At 38.9% G+C, this 22199-nt stretch overlaps 1 protein-coding gene across 1 annotated transcript in view; it reads left to right on the forward strand.

Annotated features, from left to right (window-relative positions):
- Positions 1–1881, forward strand: part of NATD1 (N-acetyltransferase domain containing 1) — a 47182-nt gene extending 45301 nt beyond the window's left edge. The window contains exon 3 of the mRNA XM_074281273.1: positions 409–1881. Within this exon, the coding sequence (XP_074137374.1) occupies positions 409–525 (117 nt within the window). The 3' untranslated portion in view covers positions 526–1881. The remainder of the gene's footprint in view (positions 1–408) is intronic.
- Positions 1882–22199: the final 20318 nt, after the last annotated feature.

Here is a 22199-nt window from a genome sequence, read left to right on the forward strand (position 1 = left end):
GTCCTTCTCAATTTGCTTGGAGACGTGGGGTCATTCTGGGAACGGGGGGGGGGGGGTGAGGTAAGACGGCCTCAGAATATCCCTGAGACAACCATAGATAACTGCTGACCTTGAGGCAGGCTCACACACGAGTGTGGAAAGCAGTTCCGATTCCCCCAAACTGTCTCTGCCGTTGGCTGACACATACATAGAAGCATCCAGGTGGGGCAGTGGCCGGAGCACCGGCCGGAGGATAAAATGAGGGAATATTGGTGAAGTACCTTAAAGTGCTATGTGAAACGCCAACAATCATCCTAATTAATATTCTCTTCCATTATTGATCATAATAATGTTAAATGATTGATGGTTTTGGATGCTGATGATGTATTTTCCATTTTGTCTTGTTTTTCTCTCCCCTCGGATTCCAAGGCTGCCCTGGACTTTGTAGTGGAGGAGGATCTGAAAGCCCATCTGACCTGCTGGTACATTCAGAAGTATGTCAAGGAAAACCCATTGCCCCAGTACCTGGAACGTTTGCAGCCTTAATCCCAGCCCTGACAGAGCCTGGGTTGCTCCTTCAGTCTCCCTCTCTCTTTGTCTCACCAGCACTCTGTTCCTGATTGTTCAATGCGGCCTTTGCTTCCGTATGGTCTCAGGAAACATCTTCCCTGCCAGGGAACGGACTCAGAATTATTTTTCTAAGGACGCTTGAACACCTCATAGGGGAGCTGCCCCCCTCGTGCTTGGGGACCAACTACGGCCGCCATGGGGCTGTCTCCCACGTCCCTCCTTTCTGCCCTCCCGGCTCTGCCACGTCCTCCCGAGGAGCCGTGGAAACCGGGGAGAGGTAGTGTTCCCGTTTGAATCTGAATGCCTCCTTGTCCTACCAGAGCGGTACCTGGAGAAAGAATTTGGGGCAGTTGTTTAGTTTGGTTTGGGTTTCTTCCCCTCCCATCCTTCATCGCCTCCTGGGCTTTACTCAAGGACCATCACTCCCTCCTTTTTAGGTCTGGAAGCAAGATATTTGTCAACCACTGGATTTTTACCAGGGCAAGGGAGGACGGTGTAGCCCTCCTAGCTCTACCTTCCCTTTGTTGTTGCAAAGGGAAACAGGGAAGAAGATGAGAAGGGCAGGGAAAGGAGTCGGAAGGGGGACAGACAGTGCTCTTCCTTCCCACCCCTCAGGAAAAAAGGTCACCCGCTGTCAAGGGGATACACCAGGAATGGATTCATCAAAGCAGGTTCTAGCAGCCCACGTCTCCTCCGAGTGGGAGGAGGACACGGCCGTCTTACAGGGATTGGGGGCACCCCCGCCTCCCTGCCTGCGATAAGCCGAGGCCCAGGTTCATGTTCTACTGCTGTGTTTTGAGGAGCTCAACCCCCACGTGGAGGAGTTTTGAGGTGGGGGTAGGGGTCACGAGAAGAGGAGGAAAGGAATTTATCGGTGGCCATCTTTGGAGCCAACCTCTAGGAATAATGCACTTCTCCCTTTCTTTTTTCCCCCTGGGGAGAGAGAGCAGGAAGTTCACTGACTGTGTCTTCAGATGAAAAGACAATTTTTGATCCGTAGTCTTCCACATTCATTTGAATCCCCATCTTTTTTTCTCTCTCCTTTTAAATATGGTGGTTTGAATCTAGGAGCAATAAGCAGCATTAATTGGAGGTCTCTCTCCATCGGCCTTGGTGCGCCAAGTCCCAGATGCCACCCTCACCCCCCAGTTCCTTACACTTCCCTCCTCTAGCCATCTGAGACCAAAGGTGGGTAAAGCACAAGAGGAAGTTTCTCTTTTCAGAGTGATGCATGGGGGCCTATGTAATTTAAAAGAAAAGAAAAAGACAAAGATCTTCAGCTAAAGTTTAAACTATCCTACATTGTCAAATAAACACAGACCCATAAGTGCACACCTCCCAGTATGAGCATATTGGGTAAACGCTTCAGAGGAGGGTCAGCCGTGGCTGCCATAAGGTTCTCAGGATGGAGATCCTTTCCATTCGAGGCAGTTGACCTTGTGCCAGACCTTATCTCCTCTCTGTACCCTTCCCTTCCATCCACTCCTAAAATTTGCCACACTCCCTGCCCGCTCCCCTATGGAGATGTAACTTCCCAGCTGTTCGCTGGCCTACAGCAGGGCCACTCTGGGACCAAGCTCAGCATCTCTGTGACCTCTGCTTCCACAGAACTTTATCCTGCCTGCTTAAAAAATGGGCTTGGGTTAGGACATCATGCTGATGGCTTGGAAGTAGTTGAATGGAGTGTCAGAGTCTGGCGCCCAATCTCCAGGCTCAAATCTCTCTCCCAAAGGACATTTCCTTTGTGCCATGAGACATCAGTAATCCATGCTAGTGGATGAAGCTGGGCTTCTGTCTGTCCCTCCACAGCCTGGGTGGGTTAAGCATTGAGCAGTATTTCCTCTCAGAGAAAGGAAAAGCCAATTCATTCCATTCCCATCCCACTTAGATCAGACCTCCCCAGACTCCTCCTTCTCTCCTACTTCTTCCATTCACTGGCTCAGTGTCATATCTCTGCCTTTCTTCTGGTCTTTGGCAGAAGGAGCAGCTGCATTAGAAGTAAAGCTGATGAGGATGGGCTAGGGGAAACGGCCCTTACTTCTGTGAGATCACTCTGGGGGCCTGTTCATGGGCTTCTCCTAGAGGAAGGACCTTGGGCGCTTCAGGCCCTAGCCAAGTGTCTTGTTCTTCCCTGTGACAAATGAGATCAGACTCTCGATACCCCAAATGAAGGGGATCCTGAGCCTGAATGGAAAGCTCACTAGGACTAAATGCTATTAAACTGACACTTCTTGTGAACATTGCCTCCCCAAGTATGCAAGGAAATCAGCCTGGTGCTGAGTGTGTGTATTAGTGGTGGTTGGAGTTTTTGTTACCCTGATCCAGAATTCTAGGACATGGGGAGGAAGAGGAAAGAAGCAGCAAGGGAGAAGGGTCCCTGAAGATTTTTGCTTTAATAGATTACCTCACCCTGACCGTGCTGTGGCTTAGGTCAGAAGAATTGGGGTGGGGTGGGTGGAAAGCACAGACTGGGCCTCAGGTTTCAATTAAAAGGCAGGACTTCAGAGTCCTATTTTCCATTTGCCTTCACTAGTCCCGGCACTGCAGGGCCACCTCCCTCTCATCACTAGTCTGTATAGAAACATCCTCCCCCCAGCCCCTACTCTCCAAGGCTCCCAAAAGGAGACACAATGGTCCTGAGAGTCCTCAGCCGCAGGTGCTCAGTGCTGGCTGGTGATACAGATAAACCTCTCGTGCTGCAGGTGGTTGTGATGGACACCTTTGCAGGCCTTGTGGCGAGGGTACCATACTCCTAACTGCTGCTCCTGCTGTGCATCCTTCAGAAGAAGAGGCTATTTCAGGACACGTCCTCCTCCTTGTCCCCGACCTTCTAGGAAGTTGCAAGGGACAAAGCCATGGGGACACCCTATCCCTCTCCTACTCAGTTCTGCCCTCCACATACCTCTGCAGGTCATGCCACGGCACTGCCTCTGATGGGACAGACTGGGTATTGCCAGTGGGGTGTCCCTGCAGGACAGATGAGTCCTGGACAGGTTAGACCCTGTCAGGGAAAGCAGGAAAGCCCCTGGAATTTTAGGCTGTCTCTAAAAGCTTTCAGAAGCAGAGGAAAGAGTGGTGGGAATAAGGACTAATAGAAAGGGGATGCCTTCCTTCTTCCCCTATGCAAACACACGTACACACACAGCTTACCCGCACACCGTTTAAAGAAATGGTGCTTTCCAGGCCCTGGGTCCAGGGGGAGTATCAGGGTCAGCACACTTCCTTCCCTCCACTGTGAGCAGGCACCTTGGTGGGGTAGGAACCTCAAAAAGCCAGCTTAAGTAGGAAGCCACTCCCTAAGAAATCCCCCTGGCAGCAAGTCCTAGGGGAAAAAGTATCACCAAGCAGATACATGCTACCTCCCTCTCCCCTTTTGCAGCTTCTTAGAACATCCCCCTGTGAGCCCCTTCCCCAATTCTCTGAGATCTTTTGTAATGATGGGCAGCATCATAAAAACCATGACACATCAAAGGTAGAAATGACTCTTTACCCACCTCAGGGAGTCAGGAGGAGAATGTGGACTAGCATGATAGAATATTGGTGTTTGCTACTTGCAGGGCCTTGCCCTGAGCGTCCACTCCACCTGCAAGTTTGGCAGGAGTCCCAGGACAGATGAGAGCAGTTGATAAGGCATAAGTGAGGGAATAGTATAAGATCTGCTCCAAATCCTTACATTTGATCCCTGTTCTTTGATAACTTGAACCTAAGCTGACCATCCTGTATGCTAATGGAGACTGTGCTTTTTAAAAATATATAAGACAATTAAAAAAAACAAAACCTTAGTACTTGAATGGACTTGGGGGCATCTTGGCTCATACCCAGAAAGGGTAAGTCTTCTTGAGTCACAGGTCCCCAACCCACAGAATGCTGGAAGGCACTTCCAGGGGTTTGTCTTCATAGATGGCTTTTGCCTTGAATTCCTGCTGACGAAGCTTTCAGCTTTTCTACTGCTCAAGTTCAAGGAGGGCCCCTGCCTTAAAGCAACTGTGAATTATTCCTGGCATGGTGGTAGCTGTCCAGCATTGCTATGACTGTCTCGTGCCAAGGGAGAGCCCAAACCTGAGGCTCCCACCTTTCAAGGGGCTGATTCTTCCCAAATGTAGCTCATTTTGTGAATGTCTGCATTTTAATTGTCCTTCAGCCCTCCCCTTCTTAAGTCAGGTATGAAGAATTAAATTCAGTCAAGTTTCTGTAACATCAGAGGGAGAACTGGGGGGCAAATCCCCCCTGAGCCTCGAGTTCATTTCCCCGTCTCTTCACTGGGATAGACCTTCCTTAGTAACTCCTTTCTGGGGAGTAGATTTCCTTTCAAACTGGTGTGGCTGCCTTGAAGAGAAAGAAGGGGGGAAATGGCAGCCCTCTTCTGCTCATACTTCTCTGTGTGGTTCCCAGATCATGTTTATTAGGAAATTTTCCCAAGGATTATTCTCTCTTCCTCAAACTAATAAATTTATAGCTATAAACCTTGAGGCACTTTGTACTGGCAAAATCCAAACTAATTTGATAAAATCTCCATAATTTAAATGTCTTCTGGTCCTGTCTCCCTTCCTTTCAGTCTCTTACCATGCATTCTCATAAGCAGAGTTGACATTTGACAACTAGCAGGTTTTAATATACTTTGAAGTACACATTTTTTTAAAAGCACCATTGAAAGAGATAATTAAATGCAGACAGGTTAGTCTGCCACAGGGAAGGGCTCTTTCCAGGCCCCACCTCTCCTCTGTCTTCCATTGGGATGGGTAATGGGAAGAAGTCTAGAAGCATACTATTTGCTAAGCACAAGGAGTTGAGGAAGGCCTGGGTATCTCACTGACTGACCACATACCCTGCCTACCCCCAGTGATTGCCAAGCAAGTCTTTGAATTGTCTGAGGATGTAACACTCCATACTTTGTTCTGGGAGAAGTGACCTCCATCCAGGGCTGGAATATCATAGCCTAAATATTTTAGCAAGGGCTACCTGATCCCCGGCTTGTCTCCTTCCAGGAACAGCTGGGATCACTTCATTCTTCCCCAAATTTGTGAGAATAGGAAGATGCTTCTGTCTAGATAAAGGCTCCAGTGCTCCCATGTCTTCTTGTTCTCCAGAAGGGGATGACTTCTTTGTGGGCACCGAATCTCTTTCTTGACTTTTGCTGAAATTTTGCTCACCTTTCAGGGCCAAAGTCTAGCACCAACTCTTCCCTAAGCATGAAGGTTTCCAAAAGGGAAGGGCGGCTTCCATGAAAACACACTCAGAATTCCTCTCTGAGCTCCTACCCCCACTTTACATTTAGGTCAATAAGTGAACGGAGGGAAAGAAATGTTTCCTAGGTAAGGAAAATGCACAAAAGAACTCGGTGAAGAATGTCATGTAACCCAAGGTTCTCGGGCCTTTCTGGTTGCTGCCACTGGACTGCTTCCTTCCCCTCCTTCCACTGGGAAGCCCAATGTAGGTGAACCTACCTCACCTCACAAACCCTAGTTATTGATTAATGCTGGAAATCCTCACCACCCCATGCGCTTGGGGCTCTGGCTGAAGCTTGCAAATTTTTGGTGCTGAGTTCTCTGCCTTTCCCGCTCTCCACGTTTTCCCTTCTTGACTTGTCCCTAAGAGTCCTGGGGGATAGGGGGGAAAGGGTTGGAGCTCCCAAAATACTTGTGAACATTCTTCATCGGTCTTAGGTGGAAGGTCAGGTAAGGTCAGACTCCCTTGTATGTCAAGGATCAAAGCTGACTCAGCTCAGAATGAGATGAAAGGGGAAAATTACAGGGGGGGGGAAACAAGGATTACCCCCTAAAGTTTTTTTCCAAGTCAAATTCACTTGAAGTTTTTTTTTTTTTTCAACGTGTCAGCCTGGTGTATTTCCCTTTGTGCCCTGGTTTCTTTTGTTCTGTTGAATTAAGTGGTCAATCATGTGCCTTTCCTACTCAGGACCTGTGACCCATGACCTTTTGGCTACGATTGGTCTTTTGCCCTCTCCCTTTGTCATTATTAAAAGTTATGAGCGTTATTGCATGGAATACAGTTTAATAAAAAGGTGTGATTTAATTGTCTGCAGTTCTGGTGATGACTTCCAAGAAAATACCCTTCATCCATCAATGCCTGAAAGCCCCTTGAGGATGAAAGATGCAGTTATCCTTTATGTGAACCCTGAGAATCAAGAGGTCTAATGTCCTCAGAGTGCTGGCTGGCTGTCTATAATTTACATTCTTAAAGAATTATCTGAGGCTCAGAGAAATTGAATGAATAAAATGTAAAAACATTAAGTGCTGGCCATATATGCCAAGCTGACACTAAATGCCATGAAACAAATGGAAAAGCAGAGATCTCTAATAAAGGAGTCCACGGTTACAGATTTCATACTTGGATGACTGCAATAGCCCAGTTAATCTGCTTGCCACAAGTCTCTCCCCACTCCAGTCTGTCCTCCACTCAGATGTCAAGGTGATCTTCCTAAATGCAAGTCTGACCATTTGACACTCATCTCCCCACCTCTACACTCATTCACTGCTCATATCACTTCCAGCATCAGATATAAAATGTTTGATTTTTAAAGCCTTTTATAACTGGCCCTATCTCAAACCTACTTCCCCAATCTCCTTAAAACTTATTTTCTTCCAAGACTGAGTGATCCTGGCCACCTTGTTTCAGGACATTTTCACTGGCTCTCCTCCATCCCTGGAATACTTCCTCATTTCTGCCTCCTGGCAGAGTCCTAGCCAAAACCCTACCCTCTACAGAAAGTCTCCCTATTCCTTCTTAATTCTGGGGCCTTCCCTCTTGATTGTTTCCAATTTATCCCATACATAGCTTGTTTCTAAATAGTTGTTTGAATATTATCTCTTCCATTAGTCCTTTTTGCTTTTCTTTGTAATTTCTTTGCTTAGAACAATGCCTGGAATACCGCGGGCATTTAATAAATGTCATTTGACTGACTACTAAATACAGAAGGTACAAATATGATAGTAAGACAATCCCTATTCTCAAGAAGCTCACATTCTAATAAGGGAGACAACACACACATGAAAAATTTCAACTAGATCTTAGGGTACAGCAGTAAAGCAAATATTAATGCCTCTTTAAGTCATTTCTATTGGAAAAATTATTTCTGATGTCAAGCCATTTGATAGTTTCCAGGACTTTGGTGATGAAGACTTTTCTTTCTCAGGCTTTAGTAGTTAGATGCTGAAGAGATGGGGGCTTTTGCTCCCTGAAGAAATAGTTGCCAAATTGTCTAAATAATGACTGCTCATTTGTGAAGCCAGTATCAAAAGTGAGATTTGAAGTGGGTTCTTCCCCTGAGGGGAAAAAAAAAAAAAGAGCCAAAGTGTCAAGAAGGAGACTAAGAGGGTTTCCATCCACCTGGCATACTGGTGTGTACTGATTGCTCTGTAGAACTTTCTCAGCTCTGGATTTCCCCTCTACCACTAGACATAAGAAGTCCATGGACCACAAGGATTTGGCCCTCAGTCCTTGTTTCTAGACTTTGAGTATGAGCATTTGTAACCTAATAGGGACACTATCACATTACACCAATAGAGACAGCCATCTAGTACCTTCTGTACTGTATTTTCAAAGATCCCTCACTTGGAGGTTTGGAACTGGCACCCTACTGCATTAACTCTGAAATTATGGAAAATTATTTAAAATAAAGAGACTTCACAGGACAATTCCATTTAAACATAAGATATTAATTTGTATTCTTCACGTACCAGGATCCTTTGGAAAAAGTACAAAGGGTATTGTTTTGACTCAGTATCCTATGGGTGGAATACACTCACTACCAGGTTTTTCCAAAAGCATCTCATATTTTTTTTTTTTTGGTACTAATCCCTCCATACTAAGTAGAAATGACTGATTTCTCAATTTAGATATTAGTTCTTAAGCTCTTACTCAAATGGTTACACATATATGCATACACATACACAGAGTGTCCCACAGGTCTTAATGAAATTTAAAACTTTATAGGGAGATTGGAACGATCCATATTTTTTTTTAAATTTCAATAGTGTTTCATTTTTCCAATTACATTCAACATTAATTTTTGTAAGATTTGTGTTCCAAATTTTCTTCCTTCCTCTTTTACCTCCCCCCTCTCCAAGACAGCAAGCAATTAGATACAGGTTATGTGTGTACAATTGCTTTAGCCATATTTCCATATTAGTCATGTTGTGAAAGAAAAATCAGAACAAAAGGGGGAAATCGCAAGAAAAAAAAAGCAAGCAAACTCAAAAAATGGTTAAAATAGTATGCTTTGGTCCACATTCAATCTCCATTGTTTTCTCTCTGCATACAGATGGCATTTTCTGTCCCAAGTCTGTTGGAAATGTCTACGATCACTGTGCTGCTGAGAAGAGCTAAATATGTCACAGTAGATCATCACACAATCTTGCTGTTGCTGTATACAAAGTTCTTCTGGTTCTGCTCACTTCACTCAGCATCAGTTCAACAATTTCTTTCAAGACTTTTCTGAAATCAATCTGCTCATCATTTCTTATAGAACAATAATATTCCATTACACTTATATGCCATAACTTATTCAGCCATTTCCCAATTAATGGGTATCTATTCAATTTCCAATTCCTTGGCACTACAAAAAGAGTTGGTACAAACATTTTTGCATGCATGGATCCCTTTCCCTCTTTTATGCTCTCTTTAGGATACAGACCCAGGGAGATGCTGCTGGATCAAAGATCCAGTTTTATAGCCCTTTGGGCATAGTTCCAAATTACTTTCCAGAATGGCTGGATTATAACTCCACCAAGGCATTAGTATTCCAGTTTTCTCATATCCCATTATCATTTATCATATTTTCCTGTCATCTTAGCCAATCTGATAGGTGTGAGATGGTGCCTCAGAGTTGTTTTAATTTTCATTTCTTTAATCAATAGTGATTTAGAGCACTTTTTTTTCATATAACTATAGATCAATCCATTATTTTTCATTTGATTCTTTATACAGAGTATTCCCAAAGCCTTAGTACAGTTTAAACTTAAGCAGTTCAAGACTTTGGGGATACCTTATATAATCGCACTTGTCCATTCTAGATGAGGAGCAACTTAACAAAACAAGCTTATTATTGTTTCATAACCCTGCCCACATGATGAGAGACAAAGGGAGACACTGAGATTGTACATTGTAATTCAACACTTTTATAATTAAGAAAGAGAGATTTTCATGGATTTTAAAATGCACTTTCAAGCTGTTCTCACAAGAAGTGAAATGCTGCCCCTTTAAGGAATTTGGAAATGTGATAGATAACATCTTGAGGAATATGGGAAATCTCACTCTGCCATGGCTGATCCCAACTAGTAAATAAGTGGTAAAGAGCACAGGATCAGATAGCTATTATGTCTAAAGCAGAATATAAATCCAGTTTTCCTGGATCCCAGCCTCAATCTCTCCACTATATTGTATGATATTCAAAGCATGCATAAATTTCAAGCAAAGGGATGAAAACCTTTAGGTTTCATATTAAGATCATTATTTGGAAAAATTCTACTCAGTGTGAATTTGACTTTACTAACAATGTTCAAATTTGACCTCAGACTTTTGCAAAAAAAAAAAAAAAAATGGAATCACAAAGAGTCGGATGTTTGAAAAACAATTGAAAGTGACTCATTGCCTCAAACTCAGTAATTGATTTATAAGAATCTTTAAGACTCATAAGATTCTATGAAAGTAGGGAAAGGGTGAATCAGATAAGATCTGGAGCAGCTTTTATGTGTTTTGTGAAGATTTACTCCATAAACGCTGCCCAAAGGACTATCAATCTGTGCATATCCTTTGACCCAGCATTGTTTCTACTAAGCTTAATCCCAAAGTGGATCCACACATGCAAAAATGTTTGTGGCAGCCCTCTTTGTAGTCGCTAGAAACTGGAAACTGAGTGGATGCCCATCAATTGGAGAATGGCTGAATAAACTGTGGTATATGAATGTTATGGAATATTATTGTTTTGTAAGAAATGACCAGCAGAATGATTTCAGAGAGGCCTGGAGAGACTTACATGAACTGATGCTGAGTGAAATGAGCAAAATCAAGAGATTATTCATTATACATGGCAACAAGAAGATTATACAATGATCAATTCTGATGGGCATGGCTCTCTTCAACAATGAGATGATTCAGGCCAGTTCTTGTGATTAAGAGAGTCATCTTCATCCGAGAGAGAACTCTGAAAGGGACTGAGTGTGGATCACAACATAGCATTTTCACTCTTTTTGTTGGTATTTGTTGCATCTTGTTTTCTTTCTCATTTTTTTCCTTTTTGATCTGATTTTTCTTGTGCATTATGATAATTGGGGAAATATGTATGTTTAACATGGATTGCTTGCTATCTAGGGGAGGGGAAGGGGAAAGGGAGAGAAAAAAATTGAAACACAAGGTTTTACAAGGGTTAATGTTGAAAATTATCTGTGCATATCTTTTGAAAATAAAAAGCTTTAATAATATTTTTTTAATCCATTCCATAGTTGCTGGGCTGGTAAAAAAGATCCAAGATAATTTTTTTTAAAAACTGTCCACTGTTATTGAAAAATAAGGCACTGACATTACAAATGACTGATAGAAGGGCATTGATTGAAGTCTTTGTTGTTGTTCAGTCATTTCAATCTGGTCCAATTCTTCACAGGATTTTCTTGGCAGAGAAACTGGAGTGGTTTGCTATTTCTTTCTCCAATTAATTTTACAGATGAAGAAACAGGCAGAATTAAGTGGATTGTTGAGGGTCATATAGCTAGTAAGTATCTGAGACCAAATTTGAACTCTGCAATCTATCCAGTGTACCACCTAGTTGCCCAGTGTTGTTTACTAATTTCAGTGTTTAAGGTCTAAACAATAAAAATTAGGTGTGGGTCAATATGGAATCTAGTATTAACAAAAGAATCTGCATGTATATTTTCAATCTCCCAAGACTTATGTTCTCTCCCTTTCCTAATGTATACATTTGCTGGTGAATGTGTAGTATATTGTATTTAAAAACATTATTAAGGAAACTTATGAATGAAAAGCAAAAAAAAAAAATATATATATATATATGGAATCTAGAAAAAAGAGGTTAGGAAAATAAAAAGTTTTCAGTATTTTTACTTTGCTGCCTACCAGTCATTGTTTAAGGGAGAGAATGGGCTGATTGTAGATAAATCCTTACTACTTAGGCCAAAATACCTCGAGTTGTGAAGTGCATTTCAACTTATCTTTTCCCCTCTCCCCTAGACCTCTGACTTCATCTATACAGGGAATTTCCAATGCGGAAACTTCCCCATAGATATAGATTGGCAATCTAAAGTGTTTTATTCTCTCCCTAAGGCCAGCTTAGACATTGGGTTGCCAGAAGGGACATGGCACTCAAAGGAGAAGGTTTTTGCGGAATTTTTGTGGAAAATGTTTGTTGCAATAGGCCCTACCTAGTTGAATTCCCACATCTACTTCCTAAGGTAAGCATACCATCCATGACATCCATTGGCAGGATTATCTTGTAATTGTCAAATTTCTTGAATTGATAAAATTATCATATGCCCACCATCGTGGCAGCCAACCAGAAGGCCAAGTTATGCTGTCAACCCCCAAGGTTATTTTCTCTTATAAAAGAACCAATTGTACCCCACATTTCCACTAATTCCTTTTAGGATGCTAACTTCTTCTGGGATTAGCTACTACTCAATGGTAAAATCCTGATAAACTTCTTTTTAGGAATTTAGACCACCTTATGGTGTCTAGGATTCCATTAGGAACTCCCTGCAAGGGCAACAAGTTCTCAGGAACTTTGCCTGCTTTGTGATGTCTTTCCCCTTGTTATTGGCTAAAAATCCTTTTTGGAAATTAACCTCTTGTCAGCATCATAATAAAAATCTTTGCCCCTTGATTCTGAGGTCTAAACTTATAAATTCTCTTGAGATACCTCACAACCCCTGTAAGAAACCCTAATATATTTTTGGGGTCCAACTGCTGCCTCAGCATTTGGTGGATCATATGGGGAAAATCCTGAGTACCCCAATATATTTCAGGGGTTAGCACATCTGCATTCCATACAGTATATGTCAAAGACAAGATGTTAACCAACTTTTTTTGGTTCTACAACCAGTTGCTCCATCAAGCTGCCCATCCAATTAGAAATTAATAAATTAGAATTCCAATTTATAAGTCTGTCTTATGAACTTGATTAGAGTGAACTTATTCTTATAAAAATACATAAAGCATACATACCCAATCAGCAAAGCTAGCTAACCAAATGAGGGTCTAGCAATGAATACAGCAGAGGCACAAAAATCTAAGAAACTCCAATTAAACAACACTCATTCATTCATTTGTTCATTCAAGCCAACATTTACTAAACAGCTACTCTTTGCTTAACACTGCACTAGGCACCAAGATGAATGGAAAATAAAGACACACTTTTTCCTTCTGGGAATGCTGAGTACTATGCTGTGTACCTGACATAAGGGATACTTTAGTTTCAACAACCCCTCAATTATTCAACTTAATAAAAATGAAGATGTATCCTTTTGTCTAGAGCACCAAGACTGAATCTTTGGATCCAGTCAGCTTCTCAGCAGATTCCTCTTTAATTTAAAACTACCTCCTCATTAATATGTCCACTCTTTCACTGATTGCCAATTAGGGTTAATCTATATCTGTCAAAAGTATGTTTTCTTAGTGTGACCTGCTCTGTAAAATTTCTCCAATACCTGTCTGTTGTTTTGCTTGTATACGTGGGTTTGTTTGCTGTTCCCTGTCTGTGATAGTCATTTGTGTAGAGAGGTGAGTGTAAGCTAAGGTTTACCTTCCTCCTTAAGGATAGAGAAAAAACAAACTTTCCTTTTGAACCCAGAGTTATATCCCTAGACCAGAGATATTTGAAGAAGAATCAGATAGCTATAATTCTAGCGATTACCCAGCCTCAGTTGTCTCAGACCATACCTTCCTTTTCCACAGTTAAGCTGATGGTACAGGTATTGTCTTTCTACTGTCTGCAGAGATGGGTTGGACCTCAGATCATATCCACCCATACCACCCATGAGCCATGTCTATATATTTAAACAATCTACACACATATCTGGCACAAATATTGTAGATATTCCATATTATATATCCAATAGCATTTGGGATTGGGGATAATTAAGAACTAGCCACTTTCTTTCTCTAGTCCCCACCCTTTTGTTGGCAGAAGTACTCTTTCCCAGCTCTTTCCTTCAGGTGTCCTATGGGAGGTTTGGACTTCTCCCTTAGTCAATACCCTATTCTTGAGATCTGAAGTTCATTACACCTGCCAGAGATAATACAGAAAAATTTTCCTGAGGCCATTGCCTCACTGGAGTTTTCTCCTACTTCTGTTTATCAAACTTCTCCACACCAGAGAATAATGCCAGTATACTGTCCAGGCTTGGATTCACTTAATTTTTTCTCTGCTTTGAGGGAGCTACAATAATATATATCAATAAAAACTCTTTTGTTCAGCTTAACCCCTCATCTTAGGAAAAAAGCCAGTGGTTAGAGAGAAAACTCTCTCTCTCTTTCAAGCCTCTTCAGTCTTCAGCTTTTAATTCTTTTAAGAACACACAAAGAGATATATGCTCACAGGTATACATATTGAATATCTTAGAGACATCAATTTCTCTTAAAAACACATGGCAAATAAATAAAGCAAACAAATCCTTAAAGAAACAAAGATTGGCATATAAACTCAGCACAAGAACTAAAGGATAAGGAAGTAAAAATGTCATATGGTTATTTTTGGCAAACAGAAACAGCTACAATCTTTCCCAACATCTCACCACTGTTTGGGATGGATATACTGTGTATAAAGTAATAGCAATATTGATGATCAGCTGTGAATGACTGCTATTCTCAGCAACACAATGATCAGCAACACAATGATCCATGACTACCCTAAAGTACTTATGATGAAAAATGTTATCCATGCACAGAAAAAGAACCAATTAGATTGACGTATACATACTATTAAAAGCATTTTTTTTCTCTTAAGGGTTTTTTGTTTTGTTTTGTTTTTGCTGGAAGGGGAGATCTCTTTTTTCTTTTGCAACATGACTTTTATGGAAATATTTTGCATAGGTTCATATGTGCGGTAAAGGGAGAGAATTTGGAACTCTAAGCTTTAAAAACAAATGTAAAAATTGTTTTACACATAACTGGGAAAAATAAAAAATATTAAAACATGAAAAATTAAAGAAGGTGCTATATTCTTCCCTCGGTCAAGAATTTTGCAATTGTACACCGAATCATGAAAATAACATCAATACCTAACAGAATAAAGATGATTAGCTCAGCAATCACAAGAATTTAACTTAGAGTACTACTCATAACAAATATATATCAAGAATACATGCAATACTGTAATCATCAGAATAAGATAGTACTGGTTTAAAAATTAAGAGAAATGATAATTTTTCTATCATTAATAACCAATTATTAAATTAGAATTGAGGTGGGTTTTTTCCCCTTTCTTTCTTTATTCAGGGACCAGACCTTGTGGGTCAGTCCCTTTCTGAAGGACCGGGCTGATGATGAGATCAACCTTAATTTTCAATCCTGGGCAAGACCCCACCAAACTGGGAGAGTTTATTTCTGATTAAAGTGTAAAGGTAATCTTTTTTTTTATATTTGTTCAGAGGGCTGGAGGCTGAGCCTCAAGATCTAATCAATTTCTCAGCAGGAAGAGCTGAAGATTTTTAGCTCACCTCCTCATTAATGTGTCCACACCCACATTGATTGTTGATTTATATCTTTGCCAAAGATTCAATGATATGCATGCATTTGGCAAAAACTGCTGGGAAAACTATAAAGCAATCTACCCAAAATTTAAGTTTAAGCCAACATTCATACCATATAATAAACTCCAAATGGATACGTTACTTAGACATAAAAGATGACATCCTAAACAAATTAAATGAGCAACAGAAATATCTAAAAATAGGAAAATAGCCAATGATTAAACAAGAGAGAATAAACAAGGGATAAGAAAAGAAAATGGGCAATTTTGATTATATTAAACTTAAAAGCTTTTGCATACATCCAAAAAAGCTAAAATTAGAAGAGGAACAATTAACAGGGGAAAAAAATCTTTGAAGCAAATGTTTCTGATAAAATTCTCATTTTGAAGATATCCAATAAACTAATTTTTTTTTTTTTTTTTTTTTTTTTTTTTTTAAGGCTGGGGTTAAGTGACTTGCCCAGGGTCACACAGCTAGGAAGTGTTAAGTGTCTGAGACCAGATTTGAACCCCTGGTCCTCCTGACTTGAGGGCTGGTGCTCTATCCACTGCGCCACCTAGCTGCCCTTTGAAAATGCACTTCTCAAGGTAAGAAATCCAAACTATCAACTAACAAGCATTTCATTTCTTTCTTCCCACTACCCTACACATCATTTAAAAAAACAAATTCTAATTTTCTAATTAACAATTAATTAATACACATAGTCAAAAAAGATTCTCTTTCTGGCTATATCTAAAAACCTATGTCTCATTCTGAATATTTACTTCTTCCTCTTAATTAGGAAGTAGTCAGCATTCTTCATCATTAGGCCTCTGGAATAATGATGTCAAAGTGATTTAGATAAATGATGGGGCTCCATCACATATCCATTAGATTAACAAAGATGACAAAAACTAAAAATGACAAATATTAGAGGGCTTATCAGATAGCATGCTTTGATGCCCTGTTGATGGATCGGTGAATTGGTCCATCTATTCTGGAAAGCAATTTATATCTATGCACAAAAATCACTTTAAAATATACACTCTTAAAAAAAAAAAAAGTTACTTATTAATTTTCAACTCTTCTCTTTCCCTGGATGTGGATAGCATTTCCCATCATGAGTTATTTGGAATTGTCTTAGATCATTATACATTGCAGCTGTTACTGTGTATAATGTTCTGGTTCTGCCCAAAAAGTATATATTTTTAACCCAGGAATGTCATTTTTAGATCTATATTCTCCAAAGAAATGAAAAAGGGAAATTTTCCATATGTACAAAAATATCTATAGAAGCTTTTTGTGGTGGCAAAAAATATGGAAATTAAGGGATGCTCTTCAACCTGGGGATACAACTAGTAGCCTATAAATATAAGAAAATACTATTGAGGGGGCAGCTAGGTGGCGCAGTGGATAGAGCACCAGCCCTGAATTCAGGAGGACCCGAGTCCAAATCTGGTCTCAGACACTTAACACTTCCTAGCTGTGTGACCCTGGGCAAGTCACTTAACCCCAGCCTCAGGGGGAAAAAAAAGAAAGAAAGAAAGAAAAGAAAATACTATTGTACCATTTAAAAAATGATAGAGACTTTTCCAGAAAAAATTGGGAAGTTTTGTATAAATTGATGCCAAGTGAAGTGAGCAGAATAAAGAAAATTTGTACTATAGTAACATTGTTAAAAAATATATATATATTGAAATACTTAAAAATCAGTCAGCACAGTGTTCAACTATTATTCCAAAGATCTAATGAATAACACATTCTGATAGAGAGGGAATGGACTTAATATGTAGAATGAGACATACATTTTTGAATATGGACAATAAGAGAATGTTTTGTTTGATTATATATATATTGGTTATAATTTGTTGTTGCTTATTCCCATAGTAGGGGGAAGAGGAGGAAGAGGGAAAAAAATAAATGCTTGTTAATTGGGAGTTAAAAACAAGACAAGGAGTAAATAAAACAGTTTCAACAATAATAGATCTAGATTACATGCAGGACATATTACACCTACATATTATAGCACTACATACTATCCAAATAACAGGAGCTAATACATATGTATGTATTATATTAAAAAAAACAATATGCAAACATAACTGCATATACATAAATAAAAAAGTAACATAACAATGAATAGTTAATGGAATAAAGATGTGCAATATATCTTTTTCTGACATTGATCCTTTAGAGTACAACTTCTGTGAAATCGATGTGGTGTTCTCCCATAGGGGGATCCCACTTTTAAATAAACATCTCCACCCCAGCTGTAACATTAGGTAATTCTGCCTTTCTAGTCTTCTCTTACTAGTTATATAAGCATATCAGCCTATTATTTTTACAATTCTCATTTCTCTTCATCTTTCCAAGAATAGTTTTGTCCTCGGGGCTTACCTTTCATCAGATTTTCTTTATATCTTTGCTAAATTGTGTATCTATAGAATGCATGGCCCACATACTAAAAGGCATTCCTGAGATCGTTATGGCAGAGTTTTTATAATGTAGACTGTCTTGTTAGGACATCAAGTTGGTACAATGGATAAAATACTGATCATGGAATCAGAAGACCTTGAGTTCAAATCCAAGTTCAGACTCTTAATAATTGTGTGATCCTTAGCAAGTTACTTAACTCTATTTTCTTCAATTTCTTCATCTATAAAAATGGGCTGGAGAAGGAAATGGCAAAACACTCCAGTATCTTTGTCAAGAAAACTCCAAATGGAATCACAGAGAATAAGATATAGCTGAGGTGATAAAACAACAAAAGCTGTCTGGTTGGCCCTTTCCCAATTGCTTAAACACTCTCATATTATCTATCAATTTGTCCTACATAGGTCAGTGACTGTATCATCACTATAATAGTTTTTAGGTATACCCACAAGTCACACCATTCCCACAGTCTCTTAGCTACTTGGATCAAACTGTTCATTTCTGCGTGTTCAGGGAATATCATTTCTCTTATACCATCTTCATAAGTGTCGGCCAAGCACAAAAGTAATTTGGAAAACAATTTCCCTTTGGCAATACTGAGTGATATTGCCAAATGTGTTAAACACCTGTTAGATAAGGGTTGTAGAACCACTCAATATTTTATACATCCCTGACATATGAGTCCAGGATTTCTTTTCCTCCTAAAGCCTACAGGTATTCAAATTCAGGGTCTCTGATACTTTCTATCAGCAATTCATTTTGTCCCTATCAGAGGTCTGCCATATTTGTTCTCTTCTGTTTTAGCTCATTTGAATCAAACCTCTGCTGAGTCTTTCCCAGGAGGAGAAATGTTCTTTAATAAAAACATTTCTATCCTAGACCTAGTATCGCTGTCTACACTGAAGTACCTGATGTCACACCTGCCCACACTTGTGATGATTCTGTGACATCTTAGAAATCTAAACTTTACCTGAGGCACAAGTAATACTTCTCTATTTTTCAAGGAAACTAGCCCAAGCCTTGTACACAATTGATTTATCTCTTCCTACAGTAAGAAAACTATCTTTTACCCATCTCATAGATGAGCTATCCTTTTCTGATGATGAACCTTCCACAGAAAGCATCCCTCCATATGACAGAAAACTTTCCTTTCAGGCACAGGTTAACTTTTCATTTCTGGCATAGAGATTGTGGAATTAGCCTCACCCAGAGATGAAATGTCTGTTTCTTATGGCAAGGATCTTACCTGACCTTTCTCTACAAGTAAGTTTCTTATTGCAGATCCAATTCTAGTCTCAACCGTTGTGTTTTGTCACACCTTATACTCATTAATGTTGTAATTTAAAAACAGCAACAACCTACTTAATTTGGATGGAGAAGTACAAGCCAATTCTTAGGTAATATTCCCTTATGTATTTTCTAAGGAATTTTGAGTATTTAAATGGGGCTGGAAATTCAAAGAACATCTCAGTGCCTTCATTACACTATAAACTATTCTACAATTCTCTTTATCAGAGAAACTTGCAGCAAAGATTATTTCCTGGTTAACTGTTTCCTTCCTAATCTTAACTGCATTGATTTTGTTTGTGCAGCAAGTTTTCAATTTTGTGTAATCAAAATTATCTATTGTATCTATCCTTTATTTAGTTGTGAGCAATATAGCACCTAGCTCTAGATTTGAAAGATTAAAATACAGGAACAAATCAAATAGCAACCCAAAAGGTGATCTATTAGAGAATTTGGTCTATTCCATGTTACTTGATACATATAGAAAATTTATTCTTCCTAAATGCTAATCCTACATCATTATGATCAAACTTAACATGAATGAAACAATTCAGTGGAATAGATAGAAGGCTGGATTTGTACTCAGGAAGCCTTGAATTCAAATCCTGCCTCTAACATTTACTGATCATATGACTGAGCAAATCATTTAACTTATCTGCCTTAGTTTCCTTATGTATAAAATAAATGGGGTCAGTTCAGTGGCCTTTAAGCTCTTTTCTAGCTTTTCTAGCTTTCAATCTACAATCTTATGTTCAAACAGAACCTTCCCCCCCTTCCCCCTGAGGCTGGGGTTAAGTGACTTGCCCAGGGTCACACAGCTAGGAGGTGTTAAGTGTCTGAGACCAGATTTGAAGTTGGGTCCTCCTGAATTCAAGGCTGGGGCTCTATCCACTGCACCACCTAGCTGCCCCGAATTTTTCTATTTCTATATAAAGAGCCATCATACTTCTATTTCTATAGAAAGAACCATCATACTTCTAGACACTTGAGCTCATAGTCTTAGAATCATTCCTGAATATATTCTTTCCCTCACCACATATATTTAATGAGGGAGGGACCTCATTCAAGGTTCAGAATGAGAGACATTTCTTATTAATATGGCTATTGAGGGAATTTGTTTTGTTTAATTAAGTATATTTATTGGAAAAGTTTTCTTTTTTTTTTAATGGGGGAAGGCAGAAGAGAGAGAAAATGGATTTTTTTCATGGAAAAAAAATCAAATAAGTTAAAATTTTTACATTCCCTCTTTGTATTTAACTTTAATAAGGAATGAAGAAAACTAATGCAGAATTTAAAATTCTTTTTCAGTTTTGGAAACCAAAAGAACAAGAATTAAAATTTTTATTTTATTTCTAAAAATAAATTTATTTCTAAAACTCATTTTTTTTTCAATTAACAAGCGTTCCTTTTTTTTTTTTTTTTGTCCTCCCTCTCATTTCTTTCTACTAAAGAGAAAAATGGAAAGAAATACAAAACCTCTTTATTACCAAAGTACTTTAAAGTATAATATCCATACATTGGTCAGGTTCAAAGTTCATTTTTGATTCTCTATATTAGGCTATCATCTTCCAGTCATGAGATAGACAATGCTCTTTATTCCTAATAGCCTAGAATCATCTAGTTATTCAGAAGTCTTCCAAAATTTTAATAATTTTGTTATGTAATTGTTATTGAAGGACAATTTTAAATGTAACAAAAAAGTTAATTTTTTAAACTCTTGGATTTACTTCAAAGTTGAGCTCAATTAATTCCTATTTCATTAGACTTTTTCTGATCCTTTGGCTCTTCATATTTTTCTTCTTCCCTCCAAATAAATTCCTTCACATATATTGAAGAGAAGTGTTAAGATTTTCATTTTTTAAATTTATTTTTATAAGCAATTATTATCTCTTTCCCCTCTACCTCTGCAATTGAACAATTAGAAACAAAAAGTAAAACCTTTATGGCAAATTCATAATATTCACCAAAACAAATTTCTATATTGGCATTGTCCAAAAACGCACATCTTATTCTCAACTTTAAGCCTATCCTTTGCATGTGTTTTATATACATGAGGCAGTATAATGGAGAGAGTAGAGAAATAGTCTTGAGTCAGGAAGACCTGGATTCAAATCCTTCCTCTAACACATGTTAAATTTTTGATGCTAAGCTAATGGCTTGATCTCTCCAAGTTCAATCTAGAAAACTTGCTATATATTGCAGAAAGAAGGTAATTCAAACTTCAAATTCTAAACTCCTGTTTTGTTTTTAATTCATTATTCAATTTAAAATATTCAGGATATATGCAAAGATAGTTTCAATCTTCTATTCCAAATTTTTCTCCCTTCCTTCCCGCTTCTCTATTCCTAGACAGCAAGTAATCTGAGTTAAACATGTTCAATTCTACTAAACATATTTCCATATTTGTCATACAACATAAGAAAACAAAAAGAAAACAAAAGAAAAAAAACGACAAAAGAAAATCAGGCAAGCAAATAACTACAACAAAAAAGGTAAAAATACTATGTTGTGATTCACATTCAGTCTCCACAGTTCTCTCTCTGGATGCAGATGGCATTTTCCATCCCAAGTCTATTGGAATTGTCTTGAATGAATTTGAATGAATTGCTGAGAAGAATTAAATCTGTCACAGTTGATCATCACATAACCTTGTTTTTATTGTATACTATGCTTGCCTGGTTCTTCTCACTTCACTCAGCATCAGTTCATGTAAGTCATGTAAGGAGTTTAAAAGGAGTTCACACCTTGAAAGGAGTTTATACCTTTAAAGGTGTGAACTCCTTTTAAAAATGTGAACTAAGCACATTACCTTGTCTCAAGTTTTGGCCCATAATATCTCTAAGAATCCTAACAAATCCCATTAAACATTGGATGAAACTTGTCATCCATATTCAGAAATCTATAGAGACTAAATATGGATCAACACATCCTGTTTTCACTTTTTTTCTTCTTTTTTTCTTTCTCATTTTTTCCTTTTCCTTCTGATTTTTCTCTCCCAACCTAACTCATGTGGAAATATAATCTAAAAAAATAAAATAATTACAAAGACACAGACACAGGCCTGTAGTATGTGAATGTAGTAAACTTCTTGGCAGAAAGAACTTACATTTAGGCAGAAGGAGACAGCCCACCTTAGGGAACAATGGCTAGTGAATGGAGTTTTGGAATGAAAAGGCATATGACAGTTGATTGACATACCTTTTCCAGAATTAATACTAATATGGATTTGATTTCTTC

Source organism: Sminthopsis crassicaudata, chromosome 1, assembly GCF_048593235.1.
Source record: "Sminthopsis crassicaudata isolate SCR6 chromosome 1, ASM4859323v1, whole genome shotgun sequence".
Taxonomy (NCBI): Eukaryota; Metazoa; Chordata; class Mammalia; order Dasyuromorphia; family Dasyuridae; genus Sminthopsis; species Sminthopsis crassicaudata.